Source organism: Ammodytes marinus, assembly GCF_949987685.1.
Source record: "Ammodytes marinus genome assembly, chromosome: 19".
In the NCBI taxonomy this organism is placed as follows: domain Eukaryota; kingdom Metazoa; phylum Chordata; class Actinopteri; order Uranoscopiformes; family Ammodytidae; genus Ammodytes; species Ammodytes marinus.
Window position 1 is genome coordinate 1,908,536 of NC_137223.1, and position 21,744 is coordinate 1,930,279.

The 21,744-nt window shown below is 43.4% G+C and overlaps 1 protein-coding gene across 1 annotated transcript in view; it reads right to left on the minus strand.

Annotated features, from left to right (window-relative positions):
* Positions 1 to 21,312, minus strand: part of rps6kc1 (ribosomal protein S6 kinase polypeptide 1) — a 30,567-nt gene extending 9,255 nt beyond the window's left edge. The window contains exons 1-13 of the mRNA XM_080047852.1: positions 21,169 to 21,312; positions 19,971 to 20,006; positions 18,823 to 18,943; positions 18,263 to 18,378; positions 18,050 to 18,143; positions 17,434 to 17,487; positions 16,866 to 17,291; positions 12,832 to 12,956; positions 10,914 to 11,012; positions 8,041 to 8,088; positions 7,258 to 7,390; positions 4,079 to 5,683; positions 1,603 to 1,692 (exon numbers count right to left, since the gene is read on the minus strand). Coding sequence (XP_079903978.1) covers positions 1,603 to 1,692; positions 4,079 to 5,683; positions 7,258 to 7,390; positions 8,041 to 8,088; positions 10,914 to 11,012; positions 12,832 to 12,956; positions 16,866 to 17,291; positions 17,434 to 17,487; positions 18,050 to 18,143; positions 18,263 to 18,378; positions 18,823 to 18,943; positions 19,971 to 20,006; positions 21,169 to 21,270 — 3,049 coding nt within the window. The 5' untranslated portion in view covers positions 21,271 to 21,312. The remainder of the gene's footprint in view (positions 1 to 1,602; positions 1,693 to 4,078; positions 5,684 to 7,257; positions 7,391 to 8,040; positions 8,089 to 10,913; positions 11,013 to 12,831; positions 12,957 to 16,865; positions 17,292 to 17,433; positions 17,488 to 18,049; positions 18,144 to 18,262; positions 18,379 to 18,822; positions 18,944 to 19,970; positions 20,007 to 21,168) is intronic.
* Positions 21,313 to 21,744: the final 432 nt, after the last annotated feature.

Below are 21,744 nucleotides of genomic sequence, written 5' to 3' on the forward strand. Positions count from 1 at the left end.
GAAAATAATAAATACTAATAACGTTGCAGCCCAAAGCTTTTCCTTCACTTGATGGAGCCAACACTAGCTATCTGTGAATCAACTATACAATTAGATAAAATCCATTTGAATTCCAAAGCAGGTCTGAAAATGTCTTTCTGCTTATATACGTAAGCTCATTACCACATTCAATACACTTAGGTGGCAAACATGTGTCAGCATAGCTTTTAAATTTGAAGCTACATTGTGCATAAAGTTCCTTGTTACCAGGCTTTACTCCTGGCTCTTTAGGTCATGTCCTGCTGGCCACTACATGCCTCTGTGTACTTCTATTTCCATTAGTAGGCTTTTCAACAAGCTGTTGCTAAGGGGAATACGAATGCACACTTTGGATATTAGATGGGAGCATTTGTTGCTCTCAGATTTATTACGGCGGTGGCATACTGTATGTTCTACTCACAAGGAGGATTTAATTCTGAAGTGACCTTCGTGGCTTGAGAGAGAGACAGAGAGCGGATGAATATGAGTAATAATAATATGAGTGCGTGGGAGAGTGAATGGGGGTGTTGAGGGTCGATGTGTACCGTCTCAGAGTGTGTCTAGTGTTTTCAAACTAACAGCTATCCAATCCTGCATATTTAAGAACAATGTAATTAAAACACGTCACACATAAACCATCCAACAACCTAAGGGTCAAGCCATATAACTTAAAGCAGACAGGATATTGGAAAAGTGTATCTATCTGTTGATGTCAAATGCATGCGCATACATACACACACACACACACACACACACACACACACACACACACACACACACACACACACACACACACACACACACACACACACACACACACACACACACACACACACACACACACACACACACACACACACACACACACACACACACACACACACACACACACACACACAGTAGCGCTAAGTAGGGACATGGTGCTATAGTCTAGCAGCAGTTTGTTTTAGGCAGCTTGTAAACAGCATGCCAGAGCTGCCACAAGCCGGCTGGGGGCAACACATGGGGCTACCGCACTGCTGGCTCAGTGTAGCACAACAGCACACTCTACAGGACAACCAGAGAACTACAACAAGATCCAGCTTCTCAAAACTGGGACTAAATAACAAAACAATTAGAAATATTTCGATTGTATCCTTTCAATATTAGACATCGTGTGTTGAATAAAATGTAAATAGCCCGGTCATAATTATTACTGTATGTATTCTTTAGAAGTGTTCCCATTAACCCCAAAAGAAGGCAAAAGAATTTAAGAACAGTATTGAAAGACCACATTTGCATAGAGATTTGTGTCAATCTCAGAGTCAAGAAGAATAAGTGTTAATCTGTTTTCTACTCTGGAGAGGAGACTGGCTTGTGCACACTTGGATTGGTTATTCATGCCTGCCTTATGAATGAGGGTTTTGTGACCATGGGAAAGTGGCCTACTTTAAGGCCCCCGCATGCCTGCATAGAATTAACCCAGTATGAACATAACTGACACGCAAACACAAAATGAGGTTCCTAATTAACAAGTATGGAGTGAATGCATAAGAGAAATAAAGAAGTGTTTGTAGCATGTGTATGTAAAAGAGTGTGTCTCACCTGGGGCACAGTACATATTGGCGATGGCCTCTTTGTCACAGGACTCCTCCACATCACTCCAGCTACAGAAGTAGGTAAGCTGGACATGACCTAAGGAGACAGGGAGAGAGAGATAGAGAGACATAGAGTGAGAGGGGAAAATGTGAAGCATTCAACTTAATGCTGAGCCACTAGTCAAACCCACACAGTCAAGCATCACTCCGACTCCGCTACTTTCCAAACTGTTTACCCACCTTTGGATCACCTCCTTGCCTGCGTTCCTTTCTGCCTCCCTGGCAGCGCGCGGAGCTTTTTCCAAGCACACACGGCACCCAGCGATTACTCCTGTTTAGCGGCTACCCGTTAACGCTATCATTAGAACTAATGGTGTCATTAGGTAGCCGCGGCCATTAGCCCGGGCTAGCCAGACTGATGCACCACACTACGCCCGCTGATGGGCCCTCTAGAACAATAATTACCACCGGGGAGACGAAAACAGCCACTCAGCTAATTAGACGCTTGTTGATAACGAGGCGGAGAGAGATGATTGTAGGACGACAAAAGGAAGAAGTTGAGAGGGGGGGGGGGGGATCTGTGACCTCCTCCTGGTAAAAACAACACTTTAGCCTGTGCAGGAGCCTTCCTTTATGTCAATAGGTTACATGGGTTGGCTGATAAAGACAGTTCCTAAGTCAAATACCATCTGCTTTGAGAAAGGAAGAAGCAGAGGGTCTTGGCTTTGTAGACATTTTTCACTTTTTGTTGAAGAAAACATTGAGAAAATTTGACATCCACATGGTATATCAGTGTCAGAGGAATGCACCTTTTCTGTTTTCTGTCAGAGAAAGATGTCAACCAGAGTCCTTTTTCCACTAGGTCTATATTGAACTGTTGGTCAACCTCTGAACATAGTCGCTCAACCATTGCTCTTGGAATGGGATCCAAGAATTAGGGGAAAGAGACTTCAGTCCGAACAGACACGGATGTGATCGGCCTACATGACGTCTAATGAGGGCGAAGATTGCCTCGAAAGACATTCTATTTGGTTTTGTGAATACATATTTTCAAATACTTTTAAATGAGTTTGAAACTATAAAAGAGTTAAGTAAGATAAATATACTATATAGAAAATAACTATATTGTCAGTCATGTCATTTGTATTGCAAGCCATTCCACATCGCTGTCTAAATGTCTAATGTCTAATCTTGATGTATTTTCTTTGTTTTTATTACCTCTTAAACCTGCAGTGTGTAGAATTTTGGGTTTTATTTCCTAGCAGACTTTGTAGAAAATAATAATAATATCCATAAGTTTGTTTAATTTAGTGCATACTAGCTGAACCTTTTTTTTCCCTTAGAAAAGGGTCTCATATATATGTCCACATTTCTCCATACCTTGGACCAAGGCATGGTATATTATCGATAGATATATATCTGATTGTATATTGGACCAAGGCATGGTATATTGTATATTATATATTGTATAAACAAGGCACCTGATGACATGGTTGGAATGTCATCAGGTGCATTGTTTAGAATTTAGAATTGTTCTTGTCCTTGAAGGCCACACTGCACCTTTAAAGGTGCAGTGTGTAATATGACATCATCAAGAAAGTTCTACAAAGTTCTAGAATGCAACACTCCCTGGGTAACCCCAACCCTTTCGAATAATAACAGAAGCTACAGTGGCCTTCAAGGACAAGAACATTTCTACATTTCAAACAATGCACCTGATGACATTCCAACTATGACACTTTCAAGATGGCGGCACTAGGCCTTGGTCCAAAATATGCAGAAATATGGACATATATGAGACCCTTTCTAAGGGGAAAAATGATAATTAAAAAAAATAAAATTCAGTTATTATGCACTAAATTAAATGTACTTATGGATATTATAATTACTTTCTACAAAATCTGCGAGGAAATAAAACCCAAAATTCTACACACTGCAGGTTTAAATGCAATTTCTAATGTCTTATTTTGATGTATTTTACGCCCCTGTAAAGCACTTTGAATGGCCTTGTGTCTGAATTGTGCTATAGAAATAAACTTGCCTCTTGTTTTCCTTCATTGATTTAAGTTATGTGCATGGCTTGATATCTTTCCCATGAAGTAACAGGAATGATATGTTAGGTGTTTGGTGTTTTGTGCCCCGAATGAAGCCTTCAAGGCAGCGCTGGTTAAGGTTAGGGTTTGGGTTAAGGTTAGGGGATAGGACCTTCCAGGCAGCGCAGCCTTGAAGGCTCCGTTGGGGGCACAAAACACTGTCAAGCGATATGTTAGGGTATAACAGCAAGCAGGTGTTTGCATTCTCTCTAGTCTATCAAGTTTGATGAGAATCTGAAATATTTTCTTTGTGTACAACAATATAGCACACGCTATGAGAGAGAGGACAAGTTACGGGATCTTATCATACAGAACATATGTTAAAAAAAATGAAGTTTAAAAGCACTGTGCAATGACAAAAAGGCTGTGGTAACAAAGGGAATGTCTAACCTTGGCTGTCCAGCAGGATGTTGTTGGGGTTGAGGTCCCTACAGATGATGCCCTCCTGGTGCAGACAGTCCAGGGCTGTCACCATCTCCACGGCCCAGCAGCGCACAAACTCCTCTGGGACGCGGGCTTGGGCCGCGGCCAACGACAGCTCGTCCAGCTCCGCAAACAGCCGCGATACGTCTTTGTCAAATTTGCCAACATCTGTATTGCTAATAACTCTGGGTGATTCACCATGGAGACCTAATAAACCCTCTGCCGCTGCACGGGCCTCAGAGTCTGGGATAGGTCCTGTGCTGTAGCCACTGGGGTTTGTATTCATTCTGGTACTGGGATCTAGTTTCTCATTGAGCGAGTCAGTAAGCGGAGGGTCGAGGGGGAGGTCGTTATTTTGGCACGAGGGATGAGCCGCCATTTTGTCGGAGGCGTCTAGCCCGAACGCCGAGCTGCAGTCGTCCCACAGTGAGTTGAAGGGAGAGGAGGAGGCCACGCTGGTGTCACAGGTTGCGGAGGCCGTACACAGAGAGGACAGCTCCTGCTCGGTGGGCTGCTCCTCTCCTTCCTCTGGCTGGCCGTGGAGCTGTAAGACATCTGGCTGGATGAACTTCTGAGGAGAAGCCGTGGCCTCCAGACCCAGACACACCCCCGACGTCTCCCCTTCCTCCTGCAGAGGGTCCACAGCTGCACTCATCACAGGCAGGTTGACCAAGAGGTCGGGCGGGTGAGCCTCGTCCTCGACCAACGCCTCTTTAAAGGAGATGACTGGCACCGACTCATTGGAGCCTTTGTCACTACAGTCCAAGCCCCAGAGCTCCGAGCTGTGGCCCTTGACCTCCTGAGCCAGCTCTGGGGGGTCCTCTGTAACATCTGATCCCAGGTCAGATGTAGAGAAGCCGGACACCTGCTTGTGAGTGGGGTCCACACAGGTCACCTCGTTGGCACTGTCTTTACTGTCGATGCGGAAGAACTCCATTGGCGTGTGTTTGGACTGATCCAGAGTCAGAGGACCAGCAGCAGGGGAGGGCAGAGGGCTGAAGACTTCTCCTTGGTCCTGTTCATTGTCCAGGCCGTGGCCGCTCTTATCAGACGACTCAGTGAAAAAGGTGAGTTCCTGAGAGCTGACTGGAGAAGAGAGGCTGTCGTTGCTGAGCAGAGAGCGGCTACGTGAGGAAGTGGTGGTCGTGGTGGTGGTGACGGGAACTTCCAGAGACAGCATTTCCTGTTCGCTCTTCTCCTCTTCCAGCGCGTCCGGTTCTACTTTGTCCTGTTCGTACTCGTTGCACAGGGTCAAGTAACTGTTGGTGCACTCTTCTTCAGAGGTGGCTCCAGAGTCCGACCGGGCATCGGCTTGTCGGAGAAGCCTGGGAGGGAGAGGGTTTTTCTGGGGTGAGGACGTGATGAGTTTCTGTTCTTGGTTCCTCAGCCCTGAATCTGAAAAAGTGCCAGGACCAGACCCCGAACTGGCCGAGCCCACATCCAGCGGTGGCACAGCGTGTTGGGGAGAGTGTACGGCCACGGTATGGCTCTTCTGGATGAAAGGAATGTCAAAGCTATCATCCGGGCTGGAGGTACTAAGGTACTTTCCAATATGAGACCACAGCTTCCCGCCTAAAGATGAAGGAAACAGGGGGCATTAAAGACAAAAGGAAAAGGGAGGGTGTGTCTAATACAGGGATGTAAGTAGATATATTAAGAGTTACGAATGAGGAAGTTAGTGAGAGGGCTGGGCAATTTCTGGATAATAACTGGATTCTTCCACAACAGAGACTTTTCAAGTAAGGATAATAAGGATTTAGCAACTGTACTTCTCCTTTGAAGGCCTTTAAGAGTGTGGGGGACCAGGCCTGGTTAGCATGCACCGTTCAGTATTTCAGAAGCAGCCAGGCAAAATCACTTCTCTTCACCATGAAAAAAAATGCAACTAAAATAAAGTTGTGGAGGCTTGAAAAAAGGAATGTGCGAAAGAGACTTTTAGATCCGGTGCTCCTTAGCTACTGGGACAATTTAGACGAAGGGCCTGTAGTTTCCCACTTGGGAATGAAACAACCAAAGCAAACAAAAACATTTATGATTGAACCCAATTTAGCTAAATGGGGTTGGGGTGGGTGTGTGTGTGTTTTAGGTTCCCAGTGTAATGTTAGCTGTAATGTTTTGACTTTGACGTCTTACACACACACACACACACACACACACACACACACACACACACACACACACACACACACACACACACACACACACACACACACACACACACACACACACACACACACACACACACACACACACACACACACACACACAGCTGTAGTGTGAGCAATTGGAAGGCAGCATCTGTTGTGTGTGATGAGAATAGATAGAGGAGTTGACGGGTGATGATAATGATGGCGAGCCAGCTCCATGGCTTCGTAAAGTAAAACCATCCACATGTTGTTTTGTCCAATGTCACTCAGGTCACTGGCTCCCTCCGTCTGCCTGTCTATCCTCATTCAACCCATGGGCTGCTAACGGCATACTATGGAAGCAAGACGGAGCCAACCTGGCTTTCCTCAGTCAGAGCCGGGGTCAAACTATGCCTTTTTTGTGGGCGTTTGATTAGCTTTTATTAGATCGTGTTGAACAGCCTCTTAATGATATTCAATACTGTCCACTAATATTAGCCCAGGGTAGTTAGGGAAGGCGGCAGATTGAATAGGTTACAAGGGGATTACAAAATATAATATGGCTGCATTTCATCGTAAGTACACACTCTCACCTACACACGCAATGGGCTACACACACACACACACACACACACACACACACACACACACACACACACACACACACACACACACACACACACACACACACACACACACACACACACACACACACACACACACACACACACACACACACAGGCATCCTAGAGTGAGTGGGATGTAAGGAGGCCCAGGTGTTGGCTTAGCTAATGAAGCATGGCGCCACCTGGTATTCAGAATAATGACCTGTGACACACACACAGATCTCTATCAAACATCTGTCTGGAACGAACGAGGGCAGAGAGAAGTGATAGAGGAAGAGATAGAGGGATGGTGTGAAGGAGGGGGAAAGACAGTTGGGAGGTAAAGAATAAGATTAAAAGACGGGGGAGGAGATGAAAGTGATGAGAACGCAATAGTGTTTCATTGTGTCTTTACCTTCGGCGTACTGCAGCAAGAGGAACACGCTGTCCTCGGAGACGACGAACTTCCTCAGCTGCACCATGTGGGACACGCAGTGAGGCATGATGGTCCTCGTAGTCCGCCCGCACTCACTGCTCCTCCTCAGACCCTGACCAGAATTAGAAAACAAGGAAGTAAGCAAGGAAAGGAAGGGAAAAGGAACTCCAAATGAAAAGGGAAGGTGAGTCTTTCCAGTTTGTGGGAAGAATAGGGCAGAAGAAAAAGTGTGGCAAAGGAGAAAGCTCCCATTAAAGAGGCGCCAGCTATGCCCCGCGGCAAACCCAAAGTCACTGGATTCATCAAGCCACATACAGCGCGTGACTACGACAGAGCCACACAAATCTATCAGCGCTAACACACGCAAAAGTTCACATCGGCTGTGAATGTGTGTGTGTGTGTGTATGTAGGGATGTGTGTGTGTGTTTGTGTGGGGATGAGAGTGTGTGTGTGTGTGTGTGTGTGTGTGTGTGTGTGTGTGTGTGTGTGTGTGTGTGTGTGTGTGTCTGTGTGTGTGTGTGTGTGTGTGTGTGTAGTCATCTGTGCCCGCGCTGTGCGTTGGCATCTGGCACACGTCTCACACCTGAGAGCATAGGAGCTGACGGGGACAGGCCCATTAGAATCAATTACACCAGTCACACACAGGGGCTTCTGGCACACTTCACACTTACAGTCAGGACAACACACACACACACACACACACACACACACACACACACACACACACACACACACACACACACACACACATATTACACTTACTTTGACGATGAACGTCTCTTGCGTTCTCTTGTCCATGACCAAAAGAACCTGTGATGGAAGAGTGCCATTAATTGCCAGGTATGAACAGACAGATATAGTGGTTATGTCCTCCAGAGCAGTGTTTTTCCAACAAAAAGGTCAGGGCACACATTAGGGTCACTGCAAGATAAATGTAGGTCCCTACATTATACTAGGAAAATTGGCATTAACACGTCAGACCCCGCTGTGTTGACAAAACCAAGTCCAGACCACATGATAAGGAATATAGCTCTTTCTCTCTCTGTAGTGTAACGGCCTCTGCACACATCCTGCGTCTGCCTCTGGAGCGCGTCGCCTTACCTTACTGCTGCCTCTCTCGGATTTTTCTCGGACACACATGGAACGTCTCAGCAGCTGCTGCTGCTGCTGCAGCGCTGCTTCTAAAAGCCCTATCTTTCTACATAGAGTTTTCATAGATAATTCCCATTAAAAATGAAGTTCTTTCCTGTCATTTATGATGCATATGATTTATATTGAGTCTAATATTGAGTCTGGACAGTAATCCGTGCGCCCCATTGCCTTTTTCTTTTTCCTTTTTTTTTTTTTTTTTAATTTTCGCTTGTTGGAAGTCTTATTTTGAAAGGGACACACCAGGAAATGGTGAAACTACAGCGAAAGTTGCCGGTATGAAGTCAATATGACTCTCAGCAGAGTATTTCTCTATCAGTTAAAGCAGAGAGACCCGAGAGAGACGCGCGGCTCTCAGAAAAAAATTGGCGAGCCTCCTGAGGTAAAGGGGAGCGTCGCTGCAGACGTGCCTCCGACGCGCATCAGCAGTGCGTCTGAGGTTGGATGTGTGCCCGCTCTAGGTTGATTACACGGTCAGTGACAAAACGTCAGACGCAGACGCGAGGTAGACGCGCAGTAGAGGTAGGATGTGTGTGGAGGCCGTAATAGCAAAACATGGGAAAAATGTGTGTAAAGACTATACTTTATACCTGAATAAATTAGTTAATTAATTGATTTGTTGAAAGATATTATTAAAATGCAAAGCATTGTGGCTTTTTTCTGCCTATTTAGTTTTTTAGAAAATCATTGTAAATTCAATAGCTTAGGATTTGCACTGCTGGTTGAACAGAACACTCCATATGAATATAGAAAGTGACATATGAGAAATATGCAGACAAGTAGATGCAGAACTGTCTTTCATGTGGTCCTGAATGAAATATTGGTCTCCAATTTGTTCCTTACAAAATGTCTCACTACACAGTGCTTTATAGCAAACACAATGACTGCCTCAATCTCAATTCTACTAAAACAATGACAAACGAAAGCCATCCCTACGATCTCTCATTTCACTTCTGTTTCCTCTCCTCCTCTGCCTCTTCCCTTTTACTATATTCCCTCCCTCCTTCCCTCTGACATCTCTATTGCTCTCCTGCTCCCTCGCCGTTCTCAGGGGAGAGCTTGGGCATATGTGTGTGAGTGTGAGTGTGTGTGTGTGTGTGTGTGTGTGTGTGTGTGTGTGTTTGCGTGTGTGTGTGTGTGTGTGTGTGTGTGTGTGTGTGTGTGTGCGTATGCTTTGCCGGAGCGTTCTCTCCATGTGACCCTGGCGGGGACCAAACAGGTGCAGCCTAAATGGATATGAATGGAGCTGTGAGTAAACAGAGTGGCAGTGCTAGCCAGGGCGCTAATATAATTAAGACACAAACATCAGGGAAGGGGGGGAGGTGGAGAGGGAGGGGGGCAGGCGGTGGGGGCAGTATGGGTGAGGAGCTCTCTCTCTCCATCTGTCCCCTCTGTTCCCATTAAAAAGTGAAAGGAGGAAGGAGGAAGAGAAAGAGGAGAGGCCATTTATGGATAGTGTAGCATTTTCTCTTATGGCGTTTTTTTTATTTATTTTTTTATTAGCTGTGCGTCTGATTTGGTTCTCCTGACATATTGTGTAGTGTTTGCACGCACCTCTGTAGAGTTAACACATGTTGGTATTGTGTGAACATTTTCTTTGGGGTTTTGTGTGTGTGTGTGTGTGTGTGTGTGTGTGTGTGTGTGTGTGTGTGTGTGTGTGTGTGTGTATAGAGGACGAGCATCATTGACTCAATGTTGTGTGCTGCTCTCTGTGCCGCTTGCCAAGTCATTTCATGGCTGAGTGGTGAAGTTGCTTCGCCCGGCAGCTGGCTGAGACGACCAGGCAACCTAAAACTGACATTGTGCTAGTCATAACCGATGCTAAACATACACACACTCAGCCCTTTACCATGCCATCCACTAAATCTATTACGCTTTATTGCTTCAGAGAGAAAAAAAAGAGAGAGAGAGAGATGGTAGAAGAAGGAAAGGACACAAGGAGGGGAAATGAATGGGATACCGCCCAGATGTATTTGGGCAAGGGGAAACCTATAAATAAATTAGTGTCAGGATCTAAGTGTGATTACTTTTAGGAACACCATTATTGTTTTCATCTCGCCTCAAGAAATCTACTCTTCCATGTTAACTATTCTTCTATTACAGATAAAGTATTCTATTCCATTTACATTCAATTTTACATTATTTTTTATATGTATATGGTAAACCTCATCTCTACATATTTGCTCCATTTTTGTGTTTATTTAAAGTCTCAGGCGGCTTGTGTGTTTCTCTTATACATTTTTTCTTCTTTTAGTTTGCATTGTTGAAGGGAGCCTAATAATCAAGAGATGATTTGCGAACAAATTCTGTTGTAAGTGTTGCACATATGACAAATAAAACATCTTGAATACATTTTTTTTTAATTTTTGACAAAGATAATGAATGTGGGTCTTTTTGTGTATCAAACCTGCTCTCTGAAAAAAGACAAATGACTTGTGCTTAGAAATATAGCTGTAGGTTACAAGACTTGTCCATCGTATACTGACCTTATCTATGACCCCCAGCACCCTGTACGCTCTCAGCTCCTCAGATGGGCTCTGCTGGCCTCCTCTCAGGGTGGGAGGGCAGCACTGTGCACCCAAAGCCTTGGAGGAAAAAGATAAGTAAAAAAGGGAAATTTTATTATTATAAATATGGTGATATTCAATAGGTATCCTGACCTCTTGCAAGCTGTGAAACAAGTAATGTGTGAAACTTGCTATACAGCTCCATAAACAATGGGGGTAGCTGATTCAGTGACCTATTCTCTGTAGATTCATCCCTAAAATCTTTCTCCCATCGTCACAACGTTTTCAGTTGCTATACGATAAACTGTAAACATCAACTGGCCATTTCAAGGTGCTACGAGGAACTTTGAAATATTTCTGTAACTGTCTAATTTTTCCTCTGATGATTTAAAAAATGACATGTTAACAGCAAACAAGACCATCAGTGCAAAGAAGTTCTTCTTAGCCCCTTTAAAGTATAAAATGATAGGTACATCTTCTCAACACAGACTTGCAGTGAAGTTCTCATCTGTAATAAACCCCACAAAGCACTGTGATATACTCAGGGCCGCCGCTCCCTATACGCAGAGTACGCAGACTGCGTAGGGCACCAAGTTCCTGGGGGGGGCACCCCAAAAAAAAAAATTATAATTATAATTTTTTTTTTTTTTTTAATTAAAAAGGAAAAAGAGATGGTCCGGGGGCCCCCCAAAATAGTTTATTTTTTTTTAAAGTTCATGATAATCATTACATTACAAAAAATATATATATTAGTTATGAACAGGCCCATCGTTGTTTTTTCTTAATTGTGTAACCTATCCAGGGGTGGATTACTGCACAGGCACACCGGGCACAGGCCCAGGGGCCCTTAGCCAGAGATACTGATAGTAACTTTTCATGTTGCATAGTCAAAGAGCTCAGTCACTGATGTCAATAACAGGGTCCAAAAAGGAATAGCCTAAATATAAGTACTCATTAAAATGTAACAAGATAGAAATCATCATGGGCCCCTCAACTAGTAGGGGAGAAATACAAAAGCAAGTTAAAAACAACAGCATTAGTAGCTCTGTCTAAGGGGGTTGAAGGCCCCCTCACACATACACAAATAAACTTTATATGTGTGAATTCTAAATTGTTCATATCCACCCTTTATCTGTTGAAATGGGCCTCTCAATCATAGAACATGGGTCTGCAGACCAATATACTGTTTTTACAGTTGCAGAGTAAAGAGTGCTACCTGTTTAAGAAAAATCTGAAAAATAATGTTCCTTCTGCATCTCAGGATTTGATATCTCTCTAGTCTCTAAAATTTCCTCACAAAGTGCACCAGATTGATGCATTTTACTTTAAAAAGGTAAAAAAAAATTCCACCCACCCCCCAACAAGGTACAGGGTCCCTCCAACAATACCCCAAAATCCTGTGGGAAACACTGACTTCCTTAATATGTTTTTGCCATTAATTGTATGTATCCGTGTAGAAAATTCAGTGTACCTGACTGGATAGGGACAAGTGGGGGGCCCTTTAAGAGTGTAAGCCCAGGGGCCCATTATCTCATAATCAGTCTATGATCCTATCACTCAATTCCTTTGCAAAGGCAGTTTTTTCACAAGTTAAGCTGTTCTTTCTGTTAGTAAATGCTGGCAAATGTGCCAAAAAGCAGTCGCAGAGATCTTGCAATGGCAAAAAAATTTCTCTCGCGCCCTGCGGACGCGAGCTTCTGGGTGTTTTTTTTTTTTTGGGGGGGTGGGGTGGGGGGGCATCACTGACAATTTCTGCTTAGGGCACCCAAAAGCGTAGCAGCGGCCCTGGATATACTGCCTGAAGTGGTTAGAGGACCCCAGTGGATGCAGTGTACATAAATCACATTTGCATAATAAGCCATAGGCAGCATACTGTGACATTTCCCCTCCCACTCACCACTGTCTGTGTTGAGCCTTGACCCATGTTGCTCCTGAGATGCTGACTGGAGATCTGCTCTGCTCGCATCAGATACTCTGCAGTCCTCTTCTTCACTGCCTCTCGCCGCGTGGGACTGGGCTCACCTAATGGAAGGGTAAAAGGTGAGGTCAATCATTGTTTTTATCTTTGCGAAGCAGTTTTTTATAGTGCAGCAGCAGCAAGTTTCTGTACTTAAAGCTACTACGAGTAAATCGGCACGTTGGCGACACCTTTGAACAAAAGCGGTAGTATTATTACGACGCCAGCTGTCGTGAAGCTGTTTTGTAGCTCGTGCAGGGAGTGCAAGATTCAAATAATCAGGAAGCAATATGGTGCGTGTCCGTGTGTTGAAAGTGTGAGGGCACCGGACTCTTTTCGGCTCCGTGAGTCTATGGGTGACACAGCATCAACTAATGCCAGTAAGTGCTAAACACACCTGATTGCAATGAGTTGATGCATTGTCACCTCTCACGGAGCTGAACGAGTCCCCGTGTCCTCACACAAAGTGAATGAACGAGAGATGGCAGTTAGTATGGATCACGATGAGGTAATGTGTTTATGTTGTAAATAATGACTATTTCCGATGAATAATGGTAATCTGATGATGCTGGTGAGGCAAAGTAAACTTTGTTTTAGTAGGCTATCGCTCATTCATTTAGGAGTAAACACTGCAGTCTAGTTTCGCTGCGTGAAATTGTGTATACGTTGCTTGGCAACGCCCTCCCTTTTAGCTTTTCTTCATTGCATTTTCTTTTTTTTCTTTTATGGTTCAGCCCCGTTATCAGTCATTATGACGACAAACAACTGTCTCAAACAAGGCTCCCGCTCGCCTTCCCTCACCAGGAGGGATAGGCTTCTCAATTCACGTTCCTGCGCCACACTGAAATCTGTGACCAATACGGATATGTGACCATAGAGCATGCACGCGTGAACCGAAAATCGGACTGGGTGTACGACCAGATCAAATGCAGCAATAAAAACTATATAAAAACGTCTTTCTTTGCACTGATGGTCTCGTTTGCTGTTAAAGGTAATTTATGATTATGAGAGGAAACATGAGGCTGTTTAAAAGATATTTAAATGTTACTCGTAGCCGCTTTAACTACTTCTGTGTTATTTACAGACACAAAGTCATTAGTAATAATAATAATGGATTGGATTTATACAGCGCTTTTCGAAGAATTCAAAGCGCTTTACAGAGTTCCAGGTTCTATCCATTCATACACAGTCATACCAGTGGTGGTAAACTACGATAATGGCCAGAGCTGCCCTGGGGCAGACTGACGGAAGCGTGGCTGCCGTTCAGTGCCTACGGCCCCTCCGACCACCACCTCAAACATACAGCAGTCATACACATTGACATGAGGCAAGGTGGGTGAAGTGTCTTGCCCAAGGAGGGATCGATCTGCCAACCCTTGGATCACTGGCCGACCCGCTCTACCACCTGAGCCACAGTAAGAGCCCATGAAAGAATAGAATCCCATCCTTCATAAACACAAGGGCACCCATTGGAGAACACAGAAATTAGTGAGTATTTGTTACTTGGTAGAAAAGTAATGAGTTTAGATAGATCAATTGATGTTACTCTGGATTAGTTACAGGATGTTCTAGGGCAGTGATTTCTCAATGACCGGGCCGTGACCCCAGAACTAGTCCGGGCAGCATTGTGCCACAAAGTATGTTATCTGACAAGAAATAATCATCCATCCACCGCCACCACCAGGCACATTTGCTTGTGCCTTCAATACGCCTCTAAAACACTGCACTAACCACGCAATCAGTTTATTTTTTTAAGTAGAGCGAAAATAATGTTTTACTTATTTCAATATTACGGAAGAATAAAGCAAAATACACATATTATTCATAGACTGTTCACGAATTCTACATCTGAAATGGTTGAGAGCCTGTATTCTAGGGGGACTGTTCACACATTTTGAGTCATGTTCTGCAGTGCCTGTGGGGCATGGATAATGTTTAATGGATTTACTAGTGATCATCAGGGGTTGACACTAAGGTTTCAAATGCACTTGCCCATAGGGCAAGTACAGGTAATGTTTTACTTGCCCGAATGTTGTGTTCACTTGCCCAAAAAAACTGTTAAACAATGATTTATACAGTATAGGCTAATTGAATTATACATTTTAGCGATCTCTTATCTCTTAAATGCAAACACTGCTTACTAGTCTCATCCTGACCACATACAACGAACAACAATTCATATAAGCCTATATATCATGACATCACACACTACACCAAGCGCTTGGTCCTGCTGCAGCATCGTGAAAGGGCCTCTTTTTGCCATGCACCTTGCCCAGGGGCTCAGAAAACTCAGTCTAGCTCAGAGTCAAGCTGAATGTTAGCTTCCACAGAACAATTTTACTTATTTAAAACGGTCACATTGCCAAAAAGTGATCGTGTGGCATAAAATGATTAAAGTCCACCATGTTAAAGCTATTGCCCAGTTATACTGTAAGTAAGAGGGGGATCATTCATTTCTATTCATATTGATACCATTATAAAGACTCCACAATCCAAATCTTTATCGATACCTTTCTATTATTTTGTTTAAAGAGAACTGGTATTATTGCTTTAATTGCTTATATGATGAGCAGAGCTCAGGATAGGACTTTAAGCAGGTCATAATTCCATATTTAGGCCTACTATTTAGTTTATATTGCTGGGAAAACAATTTTTTTACCCAAACTGTAGGCTATTATTCAAGCTTCCCGCGAAAAACTAAAATTTCTTATTTTCTTGATGTTACATTTGAACACATCATGATGTCATTTTATTGACCTGTGCCTAATAATCATTTTACTGAGCCGACCTGAACACATCACATTTGAACCGTTTGCGATTTTTTTTAGCTAACTAGGTCTTATCCTGCAGATTTTAATATGGATTTAAAAACTATCCGATTTTTTAACTGCGGGACTTGCTACAGTCTCTCGTTTGTTGATCACCGCTGCATTGAATGAATGATGAGACGGTGCGGAGCCCGTCTGCAGCGGCAGCGGCTCAGCAGACAAGTTTTTTTTTTTTTTTGGAGACGGAGCGGGTTGAAGGAGTTTCTTCAAGACAGTCGAAGGTAAAACACTTTTACAGTCCGTGATGCGGTCCAGTGATGGAATAATACGCTGAAGTAGGCCTAATTAGATGAAGATGACCCGACTCGATATTTAAAATGATATAATGTGACCTAGCCTACTGGACTCCATAGCCGTATCGATAAGCTCAAACGTTATTGATTTCTGGGTTTTGAATATAGCGGAACCAGGTCCGTAGGATAGAGCCGGCCTTCGGAACGTAGACAGCGAAACTGCGCGCACACAGGCTGTGTGTGTAGTGTGTGTGTGTGTGTGTGTGAGAGAGAGAGAGATAGAGAGATCGAGTGCGAAAGAGCGACCGTGATGCTGCTGGCTGCCGCGCGCAGCTGCTCAATTGCGAATATAGCCGATCTATTTTGTGTTAGTTAGCGGGAAAAAAAATGTTTTGCAGACTGTAAAACACATGAATACATAGCCTAGACTACAGACAAACCCTCTAAAATCCACTTGCCCGTCCGGGCAACCAAGAGGCAATCTCAACTTGCCCAAACATTATTTTCAGTTGCCCCGGGCAAGCGGGCAACCGTTAGTGTCAACCACTGATCATCATGGTGAGTACTACTTAGTCTGTGAAAAAGGTTTTATAATGTCTTCTGTGACTGTGGAAGGAGCTTCATACAAACCCTGCAGACTTTTTTGCTCAAGCTTTGGTCTACAGTGAAATAAATATTAATTGTCATAATATATCATTGGTGTACATTTGTAGGGGGTAATAAATCATTATGTAGATAGGAAAAAAATATATATGATTTTGGCAATACTGCATCTGTACGTGGGTCCTCTATTAATGGATTTGAACACATGTTTAACTCCATTGTTTTTTTTCTCCTATTAGGCACTCAAGTGTGGACCCCTGAATGAACAGAAAGGTCACCCAGCTCTCTCCCAGCTCTCTCCCAAACACACCTTGCACTCCTTGCAGGAGCAGGTCCACTCCACTACGGTAACAGGACAGAGCTGCCTGGAAGTCCTGCTCTTTCTCCTTCTGTACAGCCACACAGATGAGCTCCCCGGCTCTGTCTAGATAGTCTGGCTTTGCGTCCTTAGTGTTGGCTTTCTTCAGACTGCCTGAAAATAGTGTATTTCGGCCTGGCCAGCTGACCTCTGGGTTAGGGGCTGAGGAGCCAGGCACAGGCACAGGGGCGGGAGATGGGCTGCGGCGGTGGTGTCCGTGAAGTGAAGGTAAGCGAGGGCTGCAGCTGCTGCTAATGTGTGTGGCTCCCCCGTGTGGCTGGTTTGGGGAGGTGCGACCTGAGGCCATGCCATCATCCAACCCAGCCAAAGAGTCTGTGTCCACAGCCAGGGAGGTCAGGTCGCTGTCACTGGACGGGCCTGGGGGAGGGGGGGGGAAACAATGCTCAGGTCAATACAGACACATATATTCATACACATTTCTTAATAGGTCTATATATGAAACACTGAAATCTAGTTGAGCTTAAATGTAAGTGGGTGTTATTTTGACGCATAACTTTACCTCCATATTCAGATGTGATGGTCAAATCATCGGCACCACTGAGGTCTCTTTGAACTGGAAAACAAGTGCAAACTGTGAACTTGTGAATTAACAGTAGCTGGAAATTAAAGAGGAAGTAAGCGATATATTTATGTAAATATGCGTGCTAAATCGCTCTATATTCATACAGTGATCACTTATATAGTGTGCACGCTTCATTACACAGGTCTCTCAATCACCCGCTCTGCATGTAATCGGCAGATAAACTTTTCTGGTATCCCACAAACTGATATCCAATCAGAAGAGAGAACGCTACAAACCGGCACGTCTCACTGCCGGTGCACGCGCAGAGAGCGACAGATGGGTGAATGTTTATGCGCCTACAATGGCTGAGCAGGTAAAAATCCTTCCCAATGTCTGTTTCGATAGTTTTTATCATGTTTTATCACACTTACGGATCTGAGATGATGTTAGATAACTCGCTGCTTAAAGACCACAGTGCATTAATGTGGTGACGTAGGGACGAGCGAGGGGACTGCTAAGTGCAGTAACTGACAGGAAGTTAGCTAAAAGAACCATTTCACTTACTGAACCTTCAAGGGAAAAACTGATCCCAAGTAATTGTGTGTGACCCTACCGTCAGAGCTGCAGTCTGATAAACTGTCTGCCAGGAAGTCAGAGAAGGGCTCAGCTGGTCCAATCAGCTCTGAGCTGTCGTGGACCTCTCCTCCCTTGAAAACAAATATTATTATTATTATATATTATTATTGTTATTATAGTAAATAACATTACAGCTCATGGACTCTATGGGATTATACTTGTGTGTCTGACCGTGTGTGTGTTCAGGTACCTTGAAGAACTCTTCAATGTGCTGACTGCTATAGAGAGCAGGGATGTTAGCAGAGAACTGAAGCAGATCCTCGGAACACTGTCTTCTTTCCTCGATTACTGAGCCATCAAAACGACCTGCACACACACACGCACACACACACACACACACACACACACACACACACACACACACGCACACACACAGTTGGATTGCCATAAAGAAAGTGATCATGTCAAATAAGAGTTGTGCTCACTGAGTGAATAACCCTGAGCTGCCTCAAGGGGGCAAAGTCTTCATTCCTCCAGTTGTTAAAAAGGTTCAACATTTATGGTCTAGTACAGAAGCAAAGTCTGTCACTTTACATATAGAGTACTTATTTAATCACTTTAGATAGAAGAAAGCTAACAGTTAAATACATGTTAAGAGTACAATAGGACCAAAAAAAGACAAAAAACAAAGCGATCGGGAAACAAAATGTAATGTCTAGGAACAATGCAAGAATTAAAATAAAATAAATAGTTATTTTTTTACCTTTATCTATGCTTGTATCGAGGGATTTAAGGTGGTTAGTTTCTTACCAAAGACTTTCGCCCTGGCGAAGGGAGGAAACAGCTCCGACTGGCTACATACATTCTTGTGCAGCTGCCAGAGGTTCTGATGAAGCTTCCTGAAATCACTGTATCTCTTCCATACTGTTATCTATAGAGAGAGAGACAGAGAGAGAGACAGAGAGAGACAGAGAGAGACAGAGAGAGACAGAGAGACAGAGAGAGAGAGAGAGAAACAGAGAAAAGTTTGTCATAGGGAGGAGAAGGAGTTGTGAATTGTGTTTAAAACACAGTCATCTTGATTTCACATGATTTAATTAAAAATGGCCGAATCATTCAAATATTCATTAGGTCTGGTAAATGATGACAACAACAATGGGAAAACTTAAGCACAATATATTCCATATATTATAACAAAAAAGCACTCAATGAAACTGCGGAAACCACAATGACAGAAACGTCAGCTATTGCTCCTGTGACTCAAACCACAAGTTAAATTCCTCCTCTCACCACTTTCTTGTGCAATGATAAAACTTTAAAAAAAACAAGTCACAGCATTCACACTCAAACCTGGATAAAACTCTATGGGACAAAGCAAAAGATAATGGCCCCTGACATTGCATCGACACGCTAGTCCGATTTGCTCGAATTAGGTTCGGCCTACTGCCGTGAGAAAAAACTGGCCTGAGCACTACTATGAGGAGCTGCAGGGCTGCTCAGTGCTCACTAATGGAGGGATGTGTGCTCTCAGTAATAATTGACATCATGCCGGCTGCATTTGTGCTGGCTTCCAGGCCTGACTGCATTCCTCAGTGTGTTACAAATGTAGGACGTGTCTTTTGCTGCGTGCTCATTGATACATTTTGAGAAAGAGAAACACTTCAATATTCTGTAAAATATTTTAAATTACATAAGGCTTTAGCTCTATTCAATAACTCAATAAAACCAGTGACAGTTTAAACACATACTTGTTTAAAAAAAACATGAAAGAATACTGTAAAACCGAAACATTTATAATATTGGTACAGTGTGGTCTCAGACAGTCTAATCTGAAATGACAGACAATGTATAATATATAGAGATAGTAGCAGTGATTATCTTCCAAATAGTCCATCAGACTCCTGCTTTCCACACTCATAAAGTCACAGTGTTAATATAATGGCTGCTGCATGTCTTACCTCTTGGACATCCTCCGGGTTCTTTCTAGAGATGATCTGTTAGGAAGAAAGATAAAAGGAAAATCAAGACTTTAATATCCTCAATGTGGGTGAGTCTTATCTAAAATCCTGAGATGTGCAGTGAAGGTCTTTGCTGCTTCTTGTGAGACTGGGGCACAAGCCTCTCTGGTGAATGCTGCAGCACAAGTCTGAGCAGGGACACATCTCAGAGTGTGACAATGAGTGCATTATATAGCCAATGATGGAAGTCTTGTAGAGTGTAGGAACGAGACATCACCAACACTCAAAACAAGCAGGGTCGAAGCAGGCAAGGCAGGGAGACAAAAGATGCACAGCCTGTGTCCTTACTGTGAACCTGTTATGTATGCACTGTTAACTGGAGGTCTGAGAGAAGTGTGGATGCATTAAGGGATATGTATTTTCATTGTATCATCAGATGACCTGCTTCTCTATACCAGCACTCGATCTGTGAGTGTATAAGTAATGGAGATGAGGGCCATCCTTAAATCAAAGCCTGATTGTGGAGAACTGCAGGTGAATTTTGTCTGTGTTTTTCTCCCAAATTTAAGTATTTTCATAGGAGGTAACCTTCCTCTTGGGGACAAATACACGGAATTTAAATCACTGACCCAGGCGTTTGACAGTTCTCCATAACTTGAATAGAAAAAGAAGCGGGTCTGACTTGATAATCAGGATACCCCAAACAATACATTTTGCTGAATTGCTCAAAATATAATGGCAATATGAACCAGCTTTCTCATTAATGTTAGTGCTTGAACAGATTCATTATGCTTGATTATGCTTAACATTATCTCGTCGATGCTGTATTGTCACATATAACAGAAATACAGCTAGTCGGACAGCTATCCGGCGATTAACACAGCATTTAGATTAGATTTAGTCTGGCTAGTATTGCTAATGTAAGTTAGCAACTGGACAATACACTTGACTTGGGTTAAATCAATGCCCAATATTTTATAATAAATTGTAAATTATATTTTGTTAAAAACAGGTCTGAATGTGTCTGTAAACCACATATGCAGTGTTCACAAAGGCTGTTAATGTTGTCAGCCAACCCTCAAGAGATGAAATTAGCGTTACTTGTGTTTGCATCATATTAGCTTGTTTAGCACAGCTCATGCTAACAACACATAGCATTAGCCTTGTTGTCATGAGTGGCCGTCCTCCCTTCACTTACCGTCGCAGTGACTTTGTACACAGTGAAGCCTTTCTGGTGCTTTTTGGGATCCGTGACAGTGTAAAACCGAGCCAGTTCTCCTCTGTCCCGCTGCGATATCATTCTGATAGTGACAACATTGCCAAAGCAGCTACCAGCCGGCTAGCCCGTACACATTCATTCCCTGACAGCTCAGCTCAGTGACAGTTAGAGCTCCCCCCACAGGCGAGCGTGGGAAACTACATGCCACTGCCAACTGAATCCAGACCATACTCACTGTATCCGCTTCATTCGGGTTTTAGTATGAGTGTATGGAAGGGGGTCGTACTGCCATAATTCAAAATTAATATATAAATAAATAAATGCCCCAATAAATATATTTATATACCATTTAATGCATCTTATAGTGTAACTGATTAAAGAAAATCTGCAATTAGGCTAACATTGCATGTAGGCTATGCAAACAGAGACAAGTGGCATATGTGTTAGTACCATATAGAACATAAACAATCACTCCATTTGCATACATCCTTGACCATGGTGTATGTAACAGAGGTGTAAATAAGTCATCATTGATGTACCTTATAGTTTTAAGGT